The sequence below is a fragment of the Triturus cristatus genome, chromosome 5_1, assembly GCF_964204655.1.
Source record: "Triturus cristatus chromosome 5_1, aTriCri1.1, whole genome shotgun sequence".
NCBI classification, from domain to species: Eukaryota; Metazoa; Chordata; class Amphibia; order Caudata; family Salamandridae; genus Triturus; species Triturus cristatus.
The window spans coordinates 950,512,854-950,530,308 of NC_140587.1; the positions used below are offsets into that span (position 1 = coordinate 950,512,854).

The following is a 17,455-nucleotide window of genomic DNA, read 5'->3' on the forward strand; positions in this document are numbered from 1 at the left end:
TCTGCTTCGCTCGTTTTTTGTAGACGGCCTATATCAGTGTTACGTATTGCCACTAAGTATTAGTCTTTAAAGTAGAACCGCAAACAGAAAATCTATGGCCAACAAAGAGGTTGATGGTCTGCTGCAAAAGTGGTGACATAGCAGTTAAGCTAGTAATCTAGCTGTTTTAGAATGCTTAAATGTTTTCAACTGAAGAAAAAAATAATAATAACTATTGAAATATAAAGCTTTTGTCGGTGTCATCTGATGAAAGTGATGCGCTACAGTTTATCGTAGGATTTAATTTGTTCTATGTTTTGGAATTTTTGGCAAATGTATTAAAAGGAACAAGAAAACTATGGTTAACATTTTCAATGCCTCTCAGCATAAAATAATGTAAATGAGTGAAGATGCCATATGTATACCAGCATTAAAATATATTTTGGTTTCAAACTGACAAAACTAAAGCAGGGCTTGCCATTAAACAGAAGAGGCCTAACATTTAAAGTGCTGTGTTGACTCCACTGTCCTCTGTTTTCAGTGTATTCTATTTAAGATTTCTTCTAATTTCCTCTCCAGGTACTATCTCTGCCTGCAGCTTCGAGATGACATAGTCAGTGGTCGCCTTCCCTGCTCCTTTGTGACAGTGGCTCTCTTGGGAGCTTACACAGTTCAGTCAGAACTGGGAGACTATGAGACCGATGAATATGGGAGTGATTACGTTAGTGAATTTCATTTTGCACCAAACCAGACTAAAGAACTCGAGGACAAAGTAATTGAACTACACAAAAGCCACAGGTAAGTTAATTTTGTAAGATAGCATCTTAAAATATAATTAGGTAGGGCAGCTCTGGCATTTAAGATATTGTTTGAGGGGTTTTCCCAATTGGTGTACATCAAGTTTGTAAAACATGTGTCGTTGAATACAACAGATAAATTGTTTGATAGCTGAATTTAGGGACTTATAAAAAGTTTTATTAAGGACTTGTGGCTGGAAATGGCTCCCCCATGGCCCTTTTAGCAGGGCAAGCAGGGCAAATATAGCGTTCACAGATGGTGTCCTAATGTTAAACTGGTCTTTGCATGTGTGACTCTAATTAGTAAAGACAATAATTCATTTCCAGCTGTGCTTCTTGACAGACATAGGAGAAAGACCACTCTATTGAACAACATGTTGTTAATATTGTATTCCTAGTCTCAGTTTGACATTCTAGCTACATTTTTCTGTGTCCGATTTTCAAGGATGTACACTTCAAATTCGGCCATCCCTGCCTGTGGTTCTGTCTGGTATGGTGATCTACGTGGAAATGCCTCTTTTTCATGTTGCTTGTAAGTTATGATTAAAATGTGGGCCCCCTACCCTTTTTTGAGGAATTCGGCCTGGGAGATGGGGTCCCCAGGGTCTATTAAGGCTCACGGAGGGGGGCCGTGTACCTCCCTCTCCTTATTAATGCAATTTGGCCCAGGGGGATGGGGTCCCTGGGGCCTATTAAGGCCTCGGAAGGGGAGCCAGTTGCCCTGGGGATGGGGTCCTGGGACCTCCCAAGGCCTCGAAGAATGGGGCAAAATGCCCACCTTTCCAAAACCAATGTATTCTACTGCCTGGACCCTGGCCTCCCACGGGTGGATTGGGGAGGGGGGTAATTGTACCATGGGACACTTTTGTTTATTTTGCTGCAAATGTATGGATCCTCTGTGAATTCACTGCAATATTAAAATATATATATTTTGTGGTCCCAGTTGAGATCCCTCTGGAACCCCGCCACCAGGCCAAGGGGGTCAGGGTATCCTTATTATTTCTTTTTTTTATAACCTTTCCTAGGACCCAGAACTGAGTGCAGAGTCCTGATATGGCTACCACCACAACCTTGTTGATGTGATGGCAGCCAATCAGATCACACCATGAGATCAGACACCTCTGCAGATCCTTTGTGGCATGACATATACATTTATTTGAGCTTTAATTACTCAAAAACTACTGAATGGATTCACATAAAATCACAATAAGCACTCTTTCCGGGCCAAGATCTAGCTTTCTGCCAAATTGGTGCAAATCTGTTTAGCCGTTTTGACTATAACTGTTTCTAAATTTCCTATGGAAATGAAGGAGGAAAATGCATTTTGAGACCCCCATTTTTCTCGCCCCCCTGTTGACGGATATCCCTGAAACTTTCCGTACACAAACTAGGCAAAAGGGAGCACTTTTCGGGAATGTTTGTGAAGATTTATCAAACTGTGCCAAAGTTATCAGCAACAGAATATAGGCATTTCCTATGGAAACACGATCCTAACTTTGGACCCCCAATGGGTAATAGATATATTCTCGGCCCCCGCTTGATGGCTCACCTGAAATTTTCCATGCACAAGTGAATCAAAAAGTAGCACCTTTTTTGAAAGTTTCGTGAAGATTTGTCAAACAGTGCAAAAGTTTTAAGCAAATCAAAAAAAGGCATTTCCTATAGAAATGCTGACCTAACTATAACTACCCAGTGGCGACCGTCGCTAGATAATATATATTACCCAGTGGCGTTCCCGGGGCCTATAATGTATGAGGGAGGAAGGCCACCCTCCCTTTTAAATCACAATACGGCCTCGGGGCCTTTAGAGGCTCGGGGAGTGGGCGCAGCCCCTCCTCTTTTTATTTACTGATCCGTCCCAAGGCATGGGTCAGCAGGGCCCTCAAAGGCTCAGGAGGGGGGCACTTGCCCACCCTTCCTTTCATAAAAGATATCACCCCAGGGGATGGGGATCCCATAGGCCTTTCAAGGCTCGGGGAGGAGGGCCCTAATCATGCCTCCTCCCTATATATTGTTTTTAAATGGTGGCCTCCATTTAATTTGTTTTGGCATGACCCCGCTGAGTCTACAGTTTCCTGTCTGGCTTCAGGCTCCTGCAGGTACTTTTCATTTTAGTTTTGGATATGCACTCTCGGAGAGTGCATGTCTGTTCAGTGTGTGTCTCGCCCTCTTCCCGCTCCCTCGTATAGCTTTCCCCACCCTTCCCCTTCTCCTCCCACGGTCCACTGTTGGTGCTCCTGCCCACATTCCGCTGTTGCTCCCCGCACTTACCTCTTGTTTGTTTACCAACCCCTCCCGCTGTTTAATGTTACTGCTCCCTCCCGCCTCCCGCGCACTTCCTTCATGTAGCTTGTTAAAGATGTTCTTGTTTTTAATGCCCACCCCTTGCCCTCCCATCTACCACAAAAAAAACGTAATCCAATAACTCTTGCAGAGCTACTTAGCTTTGTTAATCTTTTTTTTTAAATGTTGCATAGCTGCTGGGCAACATGGCTTAATGTAAACAAAGAAAGCAATATGTCATTGTCAACGCTAGCCGCACCATAGCACTTTGTTTTTATTTATTTTTAACCATGTTGCACCGCTGCCTGTGCGGTGGTGCACCAGGTCTAAAAAAATATTGACAACACCAATAGTTCTCGCATAGGTGGAACCTATTTGATTTGCCAATGCTTGTTAGGCCTGGCATTAGCCAAGACGTCTTGAGTTTACTAAATATTCTTACTCTAGGAGGTTTCAGCGAACCCTCTTCGTCCATTGTTCCGTTATTGTGTCATTCATGTTTTTTGACTGCCCTCTACTGCATATAGCATGGGCCAAACGGTCAGCCTACTTCAATTATTGACTAACTTCACTGTGAACCAATACATTAGTTTCCTTCAGTGCCATAGATTCCTTCGGAAATGTGTATTTTTGAGACCAAAAAATACTTTTACTTTTAGCCAATCATTTTTTTACGAATGACAAAGACCCAACGGGGCATATTATCAAGCACCGCGTTAAAATTATCGCCGCTTTAGCGGCAGAAAACTGCAGCTAAAGCGGCGACAATGGGCTTGATAATATGCCGCAGAGAATTCCAATAGAAGCCCATGTTGACACCAGAACATGGGCTTCTATGGGAATTCCCAAGGGCATATTATCAAGCCCATTATCGCTGCTTTAGCGGCAGCTTTCTGCCGCTAAAGCGGCGATAATTTTAACGCCGTTTCTTGATAATATGCCCCCAACATCTTCCCCAACGTTAAAGGTTAGCAAAACCACAACAAAGCAATCACCGACAAAGCCAAAAAGCTGGCAGCTGATGCCAGATCAACTGGCTTTGCCAATGCTTATTAAAAGTGGAATGTAAGACCTGGTGTGCCAAACACATTGTGGAAATTGATATTATAAAAATGAACTCCAGTCGACATAATTCCATTAATATGTTGTCTACTCACTTAAGAAACTAAAGATATTGTGAACATGTTCATAAATAATCACAGTGTATGTAACACAATTTTTAAATAAAATCATCAGTAAGTAGTTAGCAAGTAGATCTAAAGTTAAGGATGGGTGAGACTTGTTCATATTTGTGATTTACATGCAGTATTCAAAACTATGGCACAAGCAGTCATTCGTACAAGGCCAAAATGTCCTTTTTGTTTTTGCTACCACAGAGGTTCATCTACTCTCAGCGTAGCAAAAGAGGAAATAGTTAGTGGCTTAATTGCCAGATATGGAGAGAAGCAGAATGAGCTAAAGGCAGGGTGTAACAAGGTTCTACGTAGTGCAAATCCAATAAAACACAGGTGAATCTTTAGTTAAAGGGTAATCCATGCAAATGGTAGGTAGTATTAAGATAAAGGACAAAAATAAGAGTGGAATGAAACTTCCTTTTAAAAAAATGGCAGAGGACTTGAAGCAGTTCTGAAGGGTGGAACTAACTCTGTGATATTGAGAGGCAAATAATTCCTCCTTCTGTTTAGCTTTGCCAAATAAGTTGAGATAGGACACACACTTTATAGGTGATGTAAAAGTGATGAGGAACTTGGAAATCCCTTTCTGGACGTCCAGCATTTGCCCAGAAAGCAAGAGAAAAATCTAGAACAGTACTGCCTGGCCCATGGAAATCGGTAGACTGGATGGGAGGGTGCAATGGACTAGCAAAGAAATACTGCTGGCATCTAACCCATACATTGCCTGGATCACAAATTGAAGGGCAGTCATTTTAGTGCCACAGAAAGCCTTGTCCGACTGTCCTCATAAGTTATGCTCATGTTCCTTAAATATAGATGGAACATATCTTGCTATAGATATCTAGCTGTCTGTTTTGCTGCACAACATTGGAAGACTTGAATCAGTCCCAGATATGAGACATAGATTGGTTAGTACATGTTTAAATATTCGTGACTTGGTATCATGTGTACCTATGGTTCTAATCACAACCTGCTCTCTCGTGAGGGTACATAGAGTTGTGTGTGGAAATCATAACAAGGTGAGAAATGTAGATGTATTGTTGAGAGTGCCACATTGTCAATTTGTTCACTTTGACACTGTGGTGGCTGTGTACAGGCAATAGAATTGTACAGAGCAAGATTTGGAAATAGGAAGGAACAATGTTGGGGTGGTTGTTGATAAAGGGTACTGACATTAAAATGTTCTGTTGAGGGCAACATTGTGACAGTGTGTTGCTCTGTGACAATAATGTAGATGTGTGAAGCACAGAAGATTGCAATTGGGAGAACTTGGGTGTGCACATTTTAGTAAGTGAAGGGTAGATGCATGTGCAAAGTTTTTTGCCTGCTCGCAAAATGAATTGACCATGTGTAAAAAATGTAGCAACTTTGATCCTCAACTTCCCTGAAGACTTCTTTCATACTGCACATTATGTTCGAGGCATATGAGCTGCAGATCACACACTTAGGATAGATCGCCATCTGGTGTTGGGCACGGATGCTTGCAGGTTGTTGTTGTCTTCGGAAGAAGTCTTTGGTCACGAGATAGGTGACTCCTCCCTTGGACTACAGTGCGCATGGGTATCCACTCCATCCTCAGATTGTTTTTTTCCGCCATCGGGTTCGGATGTAACTTTTTCACTCCAGTAGAAAACTTCAAAAACAAGCTTTCGAAGCGAAAAACTTTTCTAAAACTACATCGAGGCACCTTCACTCGACATCGAATTCATCGGACCGGTTCCGGACGTCGACGCGGGCGATTGGACCTATCCGCGCCGTAAGGCCTACGGCTCATGGAAAGGACGCCGTTTAAAAATGCCCCCAGTGTGGAGCAAAATTCCCACACAGTGACCATCATAAGGTCTGCAACCTGTGCCTCTCGCCGGATCACAACGAGTCCAGCTGTCCAGCCTGTGCCGCATTTCGATCCAAAAAGACCATTCGGGATCGAAGAGCTCAACGCCATATCATGGCACACAGACCAGCCCCGGAACCAGAGGACATCTTCGATGAGGGTCCCGATGTCCCCGAAGAAGATTCCGAGGAACTTCAAATTATCTCAGAAGCAGACGACTCAGACGACACCATTACTCCGGGGCAACGCGTGAGTAATACTGCCCCTACCACAACCCCTTCAAAACCAAAGGCATTGGTCAAGACTTCGCCAGCTGGCCCCAGTCGAGACCAAAAAACACCCTTCAGAAGCCCCGCCTTCGGGCTCAGCTCTGAAGAAACACAAGCCTTCCACTGGCTCTGGCCCGAGCAAACCACATATCATTGCGCCATCGGCACCTTCGGCACCGAAGACACAAGACCTCTCGGCACCGAAACCGGCTCCGGCACCTTCGGCACCGAAAACAACGAGGCCCATAGACAAGCCGGCACCGAAAGCTCCCAAGCTTAAAGACTCAACTTCGGCACCAAAACCTTCCTCGGCGCCGAAACCTTCATCGGCACCGAAACAACCGGCTAAGGACTATAATACACCTCCTAAAGCCAAAGACTCTACCGATCACCCAAAACCTCGATCGGAACCGAAAAAATCGGCGCCAAAGTCTGTTCCTCAAGACCAAGAACTTTTCCACCCAGATCCAACACAAAAAAGGATCTATATTAATCCAAAAACTGGACATGTCACTGCTGTACCTTGTAGGAAACGGAAACCGGATACAACACCTGCCCCAGTTCCTATAAAGAAGAAGGACTCTGCAACATCCCCAATTCCTCCTTCCTCTCCTGTTCCACCTCCTACCCCACCCTCTCTGCCTACACCACCACTACCTCTACCATCTCCATTACATACACCAACCCCACAGGATGATGATGATGACCTAGGGGGCGGGGGTGATCCAGGTGATCTGGATGATCTTAATAATCCGTTCACAAACCCAGATACTGTACCATTGGACGACTGGGCATACCCTCTCCCAGATATCCCTGACCCTACACCATATCCCTCCAAACCATCACCTCCAGATGACCACTTGGGGTTTGGACAACTAGTGCACAGAGCAGCGCTTTATCATGGCGTCACCATGCACCCCGATGCACCCGAGGAAGACTTCCTCTTAGACACCTTTGAACAGTCTCAAAAGTCAGTTCAAATTTTACCCATGATTAAAGGGGTCATAAAACACGCCATAGAGGTGTTTAAAGACCCTGTACGGGCCAGGGTACTCAACCCAAGAATTGAGAAAAAATATAGACCTGCCCCAGAAGACCCTTGTTACGTCAAAGGGCAGCTCCCTCTGGATTCCCTGGTCGTTTCCAATGCAAGGAAACATGCCAATTCCCAAACTACAGGAGGTACACCGCCCCCCGACAAGGAATCCAAACTATTAGAGGCATCAGGCAAAAGAGTATCAGCACAAGCCGCTAATCATTGGCGTATCGCCAACACTCAAGCCCTATTGGCACGCTACGATAGGGCTCACTATGATCAGTTAGAAGACCTGATACAACACCTACCAGACCAATACAAGGCCCTGGCAAATGACCTTATACAAGAGGGAAAACTCATCTCAAATGCCTCAATTAAATGTGCACTTGACGCCGCAGACACTGCCTCTAGGGCAATAAATACAAGTGTACTCCTTAGACGCCATGCATGGCTACGCATTTCAGGCTTCAAGCCAGAGGTACAAACAACCATACTTAGCCAACCATTTAATCAGGAACAACTGTTTGGACCAGCAGTAGACACTGCACTTGAGAAAATGAAAAAAGACACCGAGACTGCCAAATCCATCGGAGCATTGCAGTCTCCACAACCACGTGGCTCCTTTTGACGCTCCTTCTACAGGGGAGCCTCCAAAAACACTGGAGCAGAAACCTCCTCCACATTCAAATCCTCTACACAAACATCCCCCAGTAGAGGATATTATAGAGGAAACAACACCAAGGGACGAGGTCGAGGCAGTACCAACACTCGTACCCCTCCCGCCACAAAACAGTGACGTTCCTCCACTCCCCCCAGACCATTCCACTCCAGTCGGGGGAAGACTCAAACAGTTCCTACCTGTCTGGAACTCCATCACAACAGACAAGTGGGTAAGACAAATTATCCAGTATGGTTACTGCCTGGGACTAACCACTACCTCTACACACATTCTACCCAGGCAACGCTATATGTCACCAGAACATCTTACGCTCCTCAAACAAGAGGTGCTTTCATTGCTGCAAAAACACGCAATAGAACCAGTTCCCTTACAACATCAGGGTACAGGAGTATACTCACTGTACTTCCTAATCCCCAAAAAGGACGAGACTCTCAGACCAATCCTGGACCTCAGACTCCTAAATCAGTACATAAACTCAGATCATTTCCATATGATCACTCTTCAACAAGTACTCCCACTACTACTACTACAACAAGGCGATTTCCTTGCCACATTAGACCTCAAGGACGCCTATTTTCACATCCCCATGCATCCTGCTCACAGGAAGTATCTAAGATTCATGGTGGACGGACAACACTATCAGTTTACAGTCCTTCCATTCGGGGTAACAACTGCGCCCAGAGTATTCACCAAATGCTTAGCAGTAGTAGCAGCGCATCTCAGAAGACAACAAATTCATGCCTTCCCATATCTAGACGATTGGCTCATAAAAGCCAATTCATTCAACAAGTGCATCCTACACACTCACCAAACTATTCAAACCTTCCACAACTTGGGATTCACAATAAACTATCCCAAATCTCATCTCCAACCCTCCCACATCCATCAATATCTGGGAGCCACCATAAATACCTCCAAAGCACTAGCATATCCCAGCCCAGCCAGGATAGCCAAAATACAAACTCTGATCGCAAAATTTCAAACCCAACACTCTCTTCCAGCAAGAGTTTTTATACAACTCATAGGCATGATGGCGTCATGCATCTTCATTGTGCCTTATGCAAGACTTCAAATGCGTCCCCTACAAGAATGTCTAGCACGTCAGTGGAATCAGGCTCACGGACAACTGGCAGATCTGGTGTTGGTGGACAGCCGCTCACATCGCTCGCTAAAATGGTGGAACACCATAAACCTGTCCAAAGGCCAGCCGTTCTTAGAGCCTCTTCCACAAATAGTGCTGACAACCGACGCATCTCTCACAGGATGGGGAGCCCACCTCCTAACACACACCACTCAGGGCACATGGACTACTCAACAGAAAGGGCTCCATATCAATTACCTGGAGCTACTGGCAGTATTCCTAGAACTAAAATCATTCCAATTACATCTCCAGAACAAAACTGTCCTCGTCCGGACGGACAACATGACAGCCGTGTATTACATACAAAAACAAGGAGGCACACATTCTCTCCAGCTGTCCCAGCTCGCACAGAACATTTGGAGATGGGCCATTCCCCAGAACATATACCCGCTAGCAGAACACCTTCCAGGAGTTCACAATCAGATTGCTGACCTGTTGAGTCGACAAACCCAACAGATCCACGAATGGGAACTACACCCACAAGTCCTACTCCCATTCTTCCAAAAATGGGGCCAACCAGACATAGACCTGTTCGCCACACACAAAAACGCAAAATGCCCAACCTTGGCCGCCAGGTTTCCCCACCCACAGTCGAAGGGCAATGCAATATGGATGAACTGGTCAGGCAGATTTGCGTACGCTTTTCCGCCTCTCCCACTCATTCCATTCGTGGTACGCAAACTCAGGCAACAGTCTCTCAAGCTGATACTAATAGCTCCCACATGGGCGCGTCAACCCTGGTTCACAACACTGCTGGAACTCTCTCTAGTTCCACACCAAAAACTGCGCCTCTCCCCGTCCTTATTAACCCAGAACCATGGATAAATCAGACACCCAGATCCACATCAACTGAACCTAGCGATCTGGCTCTTGAAGTCCTAGAGTTCGGTTACCTCAACCTACCACCAGACTGCATGAATATTATAAAAGAGGCCAGATGACCTACTACTAGAGCCTGCTACGCTGCAAAATGGAAAAGATTTGCCATTTACTGCACTAACAATGATATACATCCACTGGATGCATCCATCCAGAACATCATTTGCTACCTACTACACTTGCAAAGATGTAATTTAGCGTACTCATCCATACGTCTTCACCTAGCAGCATTAGCTGCCTACTTACAAAATCGACAACACTTGTCATTATTTAGAGTACCAGCAATCAAAGCCTTCATGGAAGGTCTTAAAAGGATTATTCCTCCCAGATTACCACCCTCTCCAGGGTGGAACCTAAATATTGTTCTCACAAGGCTCATGGGTCCCCCATTTGAACCTCTGCATAAATGCGAACTACAGTTCCTTACATAGAAAGTAGCGTTCCTTATTGCTATCACATCCCTTAGAAGGGTACGTGAGATCCAGGCTTTAACCATACAAGAACCATTCCTACAGCTACACCGTAACAAAGTGGTTCTTAGAACAAATCCTAAATTCCTACCCAAAGTCATTTCTCCGTTCCATCTTAACCAATCGGTCGAGCTACCAGTGTTCTTCCCAAATCCAGACTCTGTAGCTGAAAGAGCTCTTCATACCTTAGACGTTAAAAGAGCCCTACTTTATTACATTGACAGAACCAAAAAATTCCGCAAAACCAAACAATTGTTTGTTGCTTTCTCTCCACCACATAAAGGCAACCCCATTTCCAAATCCGGAATAGCCAGGTGGATAGTTAAATGTATCCAAATATGCTACCACAAAGCTAAACGCACTCTAACAATTCCCCCTAGAGCGCAATCCACACGCAAAATAGGGTCTTCCATGGCATTCCTAGGAAACATCCCCTTAGAAGATATTTGTTAGGCAGCCACATGGTCTACAACACACACCTTCACTAAACACTACTGTGTTGACGTGCAAGCCAAACAACAAGCTTCTGTGGGTCAGGCTGTCCTTAAAACTTTATTCCAAACTGCTTCAACTGATACAGGTAACCACCGCTAGGGGAGACACTGCTATATAGTCTATCCTAAGTGTGTGATCTGCAGCTCATATGCCTCGAACGGAATATGCTACTTACCAGTATGCATCTGTTCTTGGCATGTAGAGATGCAGAGCCACACACGCCCACCCACCTCCCCGGGACCTGTATCTGTTCCAGCATCGTCTTACTTAGACATTACACATGGACATCCTTTCTTTATTTTTACAAACTCCATCATTTCCCATCATGGCGAAAAACAATCTGAGGATGGAGTGGATGCCCATGCGCACTGTAGTCCAAGGGAGGAGTCACCTATCTCGTGACCAAAGACTTCTTCCGAAGACAACAACAACCTGCAAGCATCCAAGCCCAACACCAGATGGCGATCTATCCTAAGTGTGTGGCTCTACATGCCAAGAACAGATGCATACTGGTAAGTAGCATATTCCTTATACTTATAGGCTAGAGCTAAGGAGATTTCTGAAATGGATGGATGATGGACTAATTAATAGAGCTTCAATGTCTTGACTGACAGAGTGCACTGATCTAATAGGAAAATAATACGCTTTTGAGCCAATTGAGGAAATAAAATGATGTTTTGGCAGACTTAGGACTCTTCTTCGGGTTATCGGCTCAAAGCCTGTGTCTTCATAGGATGTCTGGAATCGTCAATGGCAAAGTAGTTGTGTTCTTCCTTTGTTAGGTTTTAAAATACATGGATAAAAGGATGTAATACAGGGCCAATTGTATACACAAAGAGCAGGCGATGCTTTCTATGATAACACCCCTGGTGAGCATCTGATCACAATTAGGCCCACATGTCTTTAAGTGATAAGTGCTTGAATGACACTAACATTAGGCAAACACCAAGAATATTTGCCATTATAGGACTTTACTGAGTAAAATGTAATGAGAAATGACTAGACAATATAATAGAACTCCTGTATGCACATGTGGGTCTATTGTAGAGCAATAGATGTGTGAGTTAGGGAGTCATGCTGGAACAGAGAATACTTTTGTTACTAACCAGTTCCACTGAACGTAGTTTTCCCATAATTTATGTTAAGATAGATGACATGACCAATCTTGATCATGGATAAGTGACAAATCATACATGTGAGTATGTTTGGAAAGAGTTTTGTTGAGAGTATCTGTGGTGAGGATGGATGATGGGTGTGTGTCTGTAGTTCTGTGTTTGTTTTCTATTTGTTGGGCGAAGGAGAATACTGTGTTTATAATGGACCATGCTTAAAAATGGAAACTTCAAAATATCATTACATTGATGCTGTTCTAGTTATCGGCAATGAATCAAGAATTGTTCTATGATTTCATAACAAATGTTTACAGTGCTAGGTGGGTGCGTTTATCCTACTGGTATGTCTGTCTTACAGTTAATAATCTTAGTTGCCATCTTACTTTTTTGTCTGTATTGTTATCGTTAACATAAAGTAAGAACTATTGCTGTCATTTTGTTCCCCTCTATAGTTAATCCGTGTACATCCTATTAAGTTGGGCAGGTGGTGGAAGGGTCTCTGCAAAGCACATATATCTGTATACTTCTGCCTAAGGTAGTGATACCAAATGTGCCTTTAATAGAGGTCAAAGTATCTGCAGTGCCCCTCTCAATTCTCTCTCCTAATAAAGGTGGAGATCATAAAGTGCCTCTGGAATAGAGACCATGTGAGTGAAGGAAAATAAACAGTATCATTACCTGGGCTTTGCTCTCTCTCTCTCTACCGCCAAGAGGAATGGAACTCATCTCATCCATCAAATGTGTATCTCCTCGCCAAATTTGGGAAATAGAAACATGCCAGTGTACAATAACACTGTCTCTGCCCTGGCCTGGGTGGCACAGAGGTTTCCTTGCTGGGGCATTCTGCTACATTAGGCCAGTTCTTACAGTATAGCACTGTGCCATCCTTGGCCTTAAGCTAACCAGTTTGGCAGAGGTGATAGCATAATTCCACCTTCCTCCTAGGGAATCCGCAGGATGTTGTCAGATACCAAGATCACCAGCTGTTTGAGACACCGAGGAACCACCTTGTAAATTAGAAAGGGTGACTGCAGAAAAGAAATGTTTTGAAAACCCTCATTGGATTCTGGGAACATTAGCAGTTAAAGGGACAGAAACAGCTGTGAACATATTCATTAAAGAAAACACACATACCACTAATAAAGAATCTTGTTTCTTGGTTTGCTGTGCTCTGCATAGAAAGTCCTGAACATTAAATTAAAATGTGTTGTTTTCTGTGGACCACAACAGCAATGTTCCCTCTTTGACTCTTCACCAAATACCTTCTTAGGTAAGATTTCATTCCTTTGATAACAATATTTTTGGTGTTACATAATCTTTTTGCTGATTCCTTACTTCCTGCACTTATCCCCTGATGCCTTAGTACCGTCACAAATGAGGTCCCAAAGTATGCAAACCGGATATCTGCTGTACTTGTTGCTGTTGTTACTCTCTTAATTGCTTGCTGCCTGACTTATTGAGACTGGAAGAACATAGGAACTGATGTTAGCATGCAGGATAGCACCTAATATACTGTGGTGAAATCATGCCGGGAGGCAGAGCCATGGCAGGTGCTACATGACACCACTTGGTGACCAGTCTGAGGCCTTGGGACATAGGGCCTGATTCAGCGTTCAGCGGACAGGTTACTCCGTCACAAAGGTGACGCATATCCTTTCCGCCGTATTACAAGTACCATAGTATATAATGCACTTGTAATACGGCGGACGGGATATCTGTCAGGGTTATGATGGAGTAACTTGTCCACCGAACTCTAAATCAGGCGCATAATTCATAAGGTGTGAGGTGTCTGTTGAAAGGTTATGAGCCCACCAGAGTTACCAGTACTGAAGTTAAGCAACCTTCTCTTCAATCATCAAGTATAGTTTTTTCTGTCATTGACTTTCCTCTCGCTTTAATTCTCTGCTTCCACCATTAATTTAGATTTTCCACATGTCTGGCCAATCAGCCACACATGATCCACATACAACTAGACATAAGTTGGTAAGCTGTTACTCATTGTCCTAGAATCACAGCTGCCAAATCCCTAAGAAAGCAAAAAAAACATTTTAGAAGCATGAGCTCAAAAGAGCGCAGCGCGCAGTTTAAGCTGTCTTTACGGAGAAAAAAGGCTGGCAACCCAAGTCACTCTGTAGACAGATAATTCAATTCTCAGTGGAGTAGGAAGAGTACTCCTATCGCTGTAAAGCAGACATTGTAGAAGACTTTGATGCCTTAAATAAACGATGGAGTGAATGAATGCATGAGGCACTTGTAAAGCGCAGACTGTCACCCTAAAAATGTCCTGGGGCTAACTCTTCTATATAGGAGAAAGGACACGAACAAGAAAAGGCAAACGTTAGAGTGTAAAAAAACACGCGTGTAACTGTTTCCTGAAGTCTCAGTGTGAGGTAGCAAGTCTTAGCTGTTAAAATGGCTGATAGAGGACCTCCAAGTCTTTGGTGCCAAGGATAAGGAACATAATTAAAGGGTTAGAAGAAGCTCCTTGAAGAGAGCACATGGGAGTGAGTTGTTTGAAGAAGAATCCTGGATGCAGCTGGGGTCTGAGGGCCTGATTTGGTGTGTAGTGGATGTGATGCTCTGTCACAAACATTGTGAATGCCCTGGCAGTCATATTACTAGAGCATCATAGCGTATGGTATTTATAATACAGCAGATGACATATCCATTGCTTTTGACATAGCATCTCGTCTGCAAACCTTTAATTAAAGCCCTAAATTGTTCATAGCTCGATAGCAGCAACAGAAAGCTTTAAACAAGCATCTCCCCTCGATATTAAGGCAGTGCAGACTTTTTAGATGTTGTAACACATGAGAGAATTTTTTTTTTCCCTAAAAGCATGCAGGCTGCAACATTTGGTATTTGTGTATTTTTGGAAGTCCCAGAAAGACTGCAATGCAAGAAGCTAAAATAGAGGCAATGCTGGCTTGGAGGACATTTTCGCCTTTCCTGTGGGTAAAAAGGGGAATTTTCTGTAACGATTTTAGAAGAAAAAACCCTGATTGAAATGGTTACTGAGATGTGTTCCTAACAAGATAGACTGGTGTTGATAATGACTCCCAAATTTCTTGCCGAAGAAACAGAGCAAGACGGGGAGGCAAGCTCATTCCAGATTGCAGAGTCGCCAAATAAAACTATTTCAGAAATCTGGAATTCATCCAGCCGGCGATGGATGCCATGCATTGTTTAAAATTTGTTTTAAGTTCAGTCATATCTCTTTCTAGCCTAAGGATAATTTGGGTATCATCTATGTGGGAAATAAAGGTGAGGCCAGAAGACCAAATATTGTTGGCTAGTGTTTTCCCATATAGATTGATTAATATAGTGCTTTCTGCTGATCTTTGGGGGACCGCACATATATTTTCTGAAACTTAAATTGAAAATGTGGCATGAAAACAGTCCAGAGAAAGATCAGGCAAAAAAGAAGATAACCATTTTAGGACACAACCTCCCACACCCACTGTCTCAAGGCTGGGCAGTAGAATATTGGGGGTGTCTGTGTCAAAGGCTGAAGATAGATCCAGCAAAATGAGAACCATAGTGCTGCCAGTGTCTAAACAAGACTAGGTGTCTATAAGGACTGATTAAGTACTGAAACCCTGTCCAAAACCAGAGTGAACTGGGTTGAACGTTTGAGTACTCTCTAAATATGAAAAATGTGCAGCATTGTAGCTGGACCCAGTAGTAGAGAGATTGGCCTATCAAAATCAAAATAACGGGGTCTTGAGACGAGGCAGGGCTATAGCCTGTTTTCAAAATGTAGGAACACAGTATTTAAAGATATGTTAAACAACTGTGTAAGAATATGAGGAAGAGTAGCCGTCCAGAGTCCAAGACTTTTAGCAGAATAAACTAAAATCAAAAATTGAGAAAGCCAAAAAACATTTCTTCCATGAGGGTAAGATTACTTAGGGCTTGGGCATGTATCATATGCTAGAAGAAATGCGCGTAGTGTTACCAACATAGTAATCTTGAAATATAGTAGAATCACATGTTTCAGGATATTGCTGTGATTGCAGTATGACAGATATGTCAATTTTATTTTTGAATGACTGAAAGATAGAGGGCTTTATCATATGGAGCTCTGTTTGCACTTAAAGAGTTTACATGACAGTGTTTCATCTCTGAGGGACAGCATGAAACAAGGAGATGCTGGTTTCCTACACATCTCCTTGCATTGCTACATCAGGATTGCAGAATCGGGTGCTTTTTCTGCCCCGCCATTGGAGAGGGTAGTACTCGCCTCAGTGTTGCAATACAGTTGGCTTCCCAGCTCCACCCAAATTACAGTCATCCACGAATTTCATATCTTTACTAACTGCCACCAAAACAAGTTTAAGATGTCATCTATGATGTGTTTTGTGATGTCATGAGCAGTACATGGCGGGGTGCTATGTTATAATTCGTGCTGCTTAATGTAACTGGGCATCTTTATTGATTGTATGCTTTGTATTCTAACTCTAGTGTGAGTTTAAATGCAGATTTTATTAGAATTTCTTCGGCTCTTATAAACCTTAATTTAATACTACAATTTGCCTTGGTCACTAACCTCTGGATAAGGGACTGCTCTGTGATCAAGCTGTGTGCACCATCCCCATCCTTTCCAAGCCCAGATTCACCTGACCTCCGCCCATGTGCGGCTGGCTCCCAGTCCATAGAATTGTCCCAAGGAACAAGCTTTGCATAGTTTTTAGTCTTACACAGAAACCTCCAGCCCTTGTACCACCCAACACATCTGCAGATGGCCAAGTATGTCAGCTGTGTGTACAGGTATTGACCTTTTGCCAGGATCTGCAGCCATGATCCCGCCCACCAAACCAACTTTGACGGTGCCCAGCAAGATCTGCTTTCAAGGCTCGGCCCAATCAACTGGGCTCAAGAACTGTCCTCCACTGAATCAGTTGTCTGCAGCCTTTGGCATTGGCCAGCGACTTTTTGGGAATGCAGCCGTGCCTCTATCTTTGTAGCAGTTTTTATGTCATATCGAATAAACTGCATTTGGCCATCAATCTGTACCCACATATGTATATTAAACTTGTAAACTGCCTGGAAACTTTGGTGGCATTATTTTTATGTATGCAGACTCTGAAATCTTAACAATATAGTCGAAGACACTGGGACAATGCGAGCACCAGTATACAAGGAGTTAAAATCCAAAACATGTTCTCAGATAGTCACAAATTACTTTACAATTTTGAGTAATAATTGATCTTGGGTAAAGACAGATAGTTTAATAATAACAGACACTGCAATTTACCCAGTAACTAAGGTTTGGAGTAAAAATATTGGGGGGAAAATTAGACTGT

General features: G+C 43.5%; 1 protein-coding gene across 50 annotated transcripts in view; it reads left to right on the forward strand.

The window, feature by feature from the left end:
* The window catches only part of EPB41L3 (erythrocyte membrane protein band 4.1 like 3), a 904,669-nt gene that overhangs the window by 532,932 nt on the left and 354,282 nt on the right, over positions 1–17,455 (forward strand). For all 50 annotated transcript variants that reach the window (XM_085606055.1, XM_085606026.1, XM_085606030.1 and 47 more), the window contains exon 7: positions 559–777. In XM_085606055.1, coding sequence (XP_085462181.1) covers positions 559–777 — 219 coding nt within the window. The remainder of the gene's footprint in view (positions 1–558; positions 778–17,455) is intronic.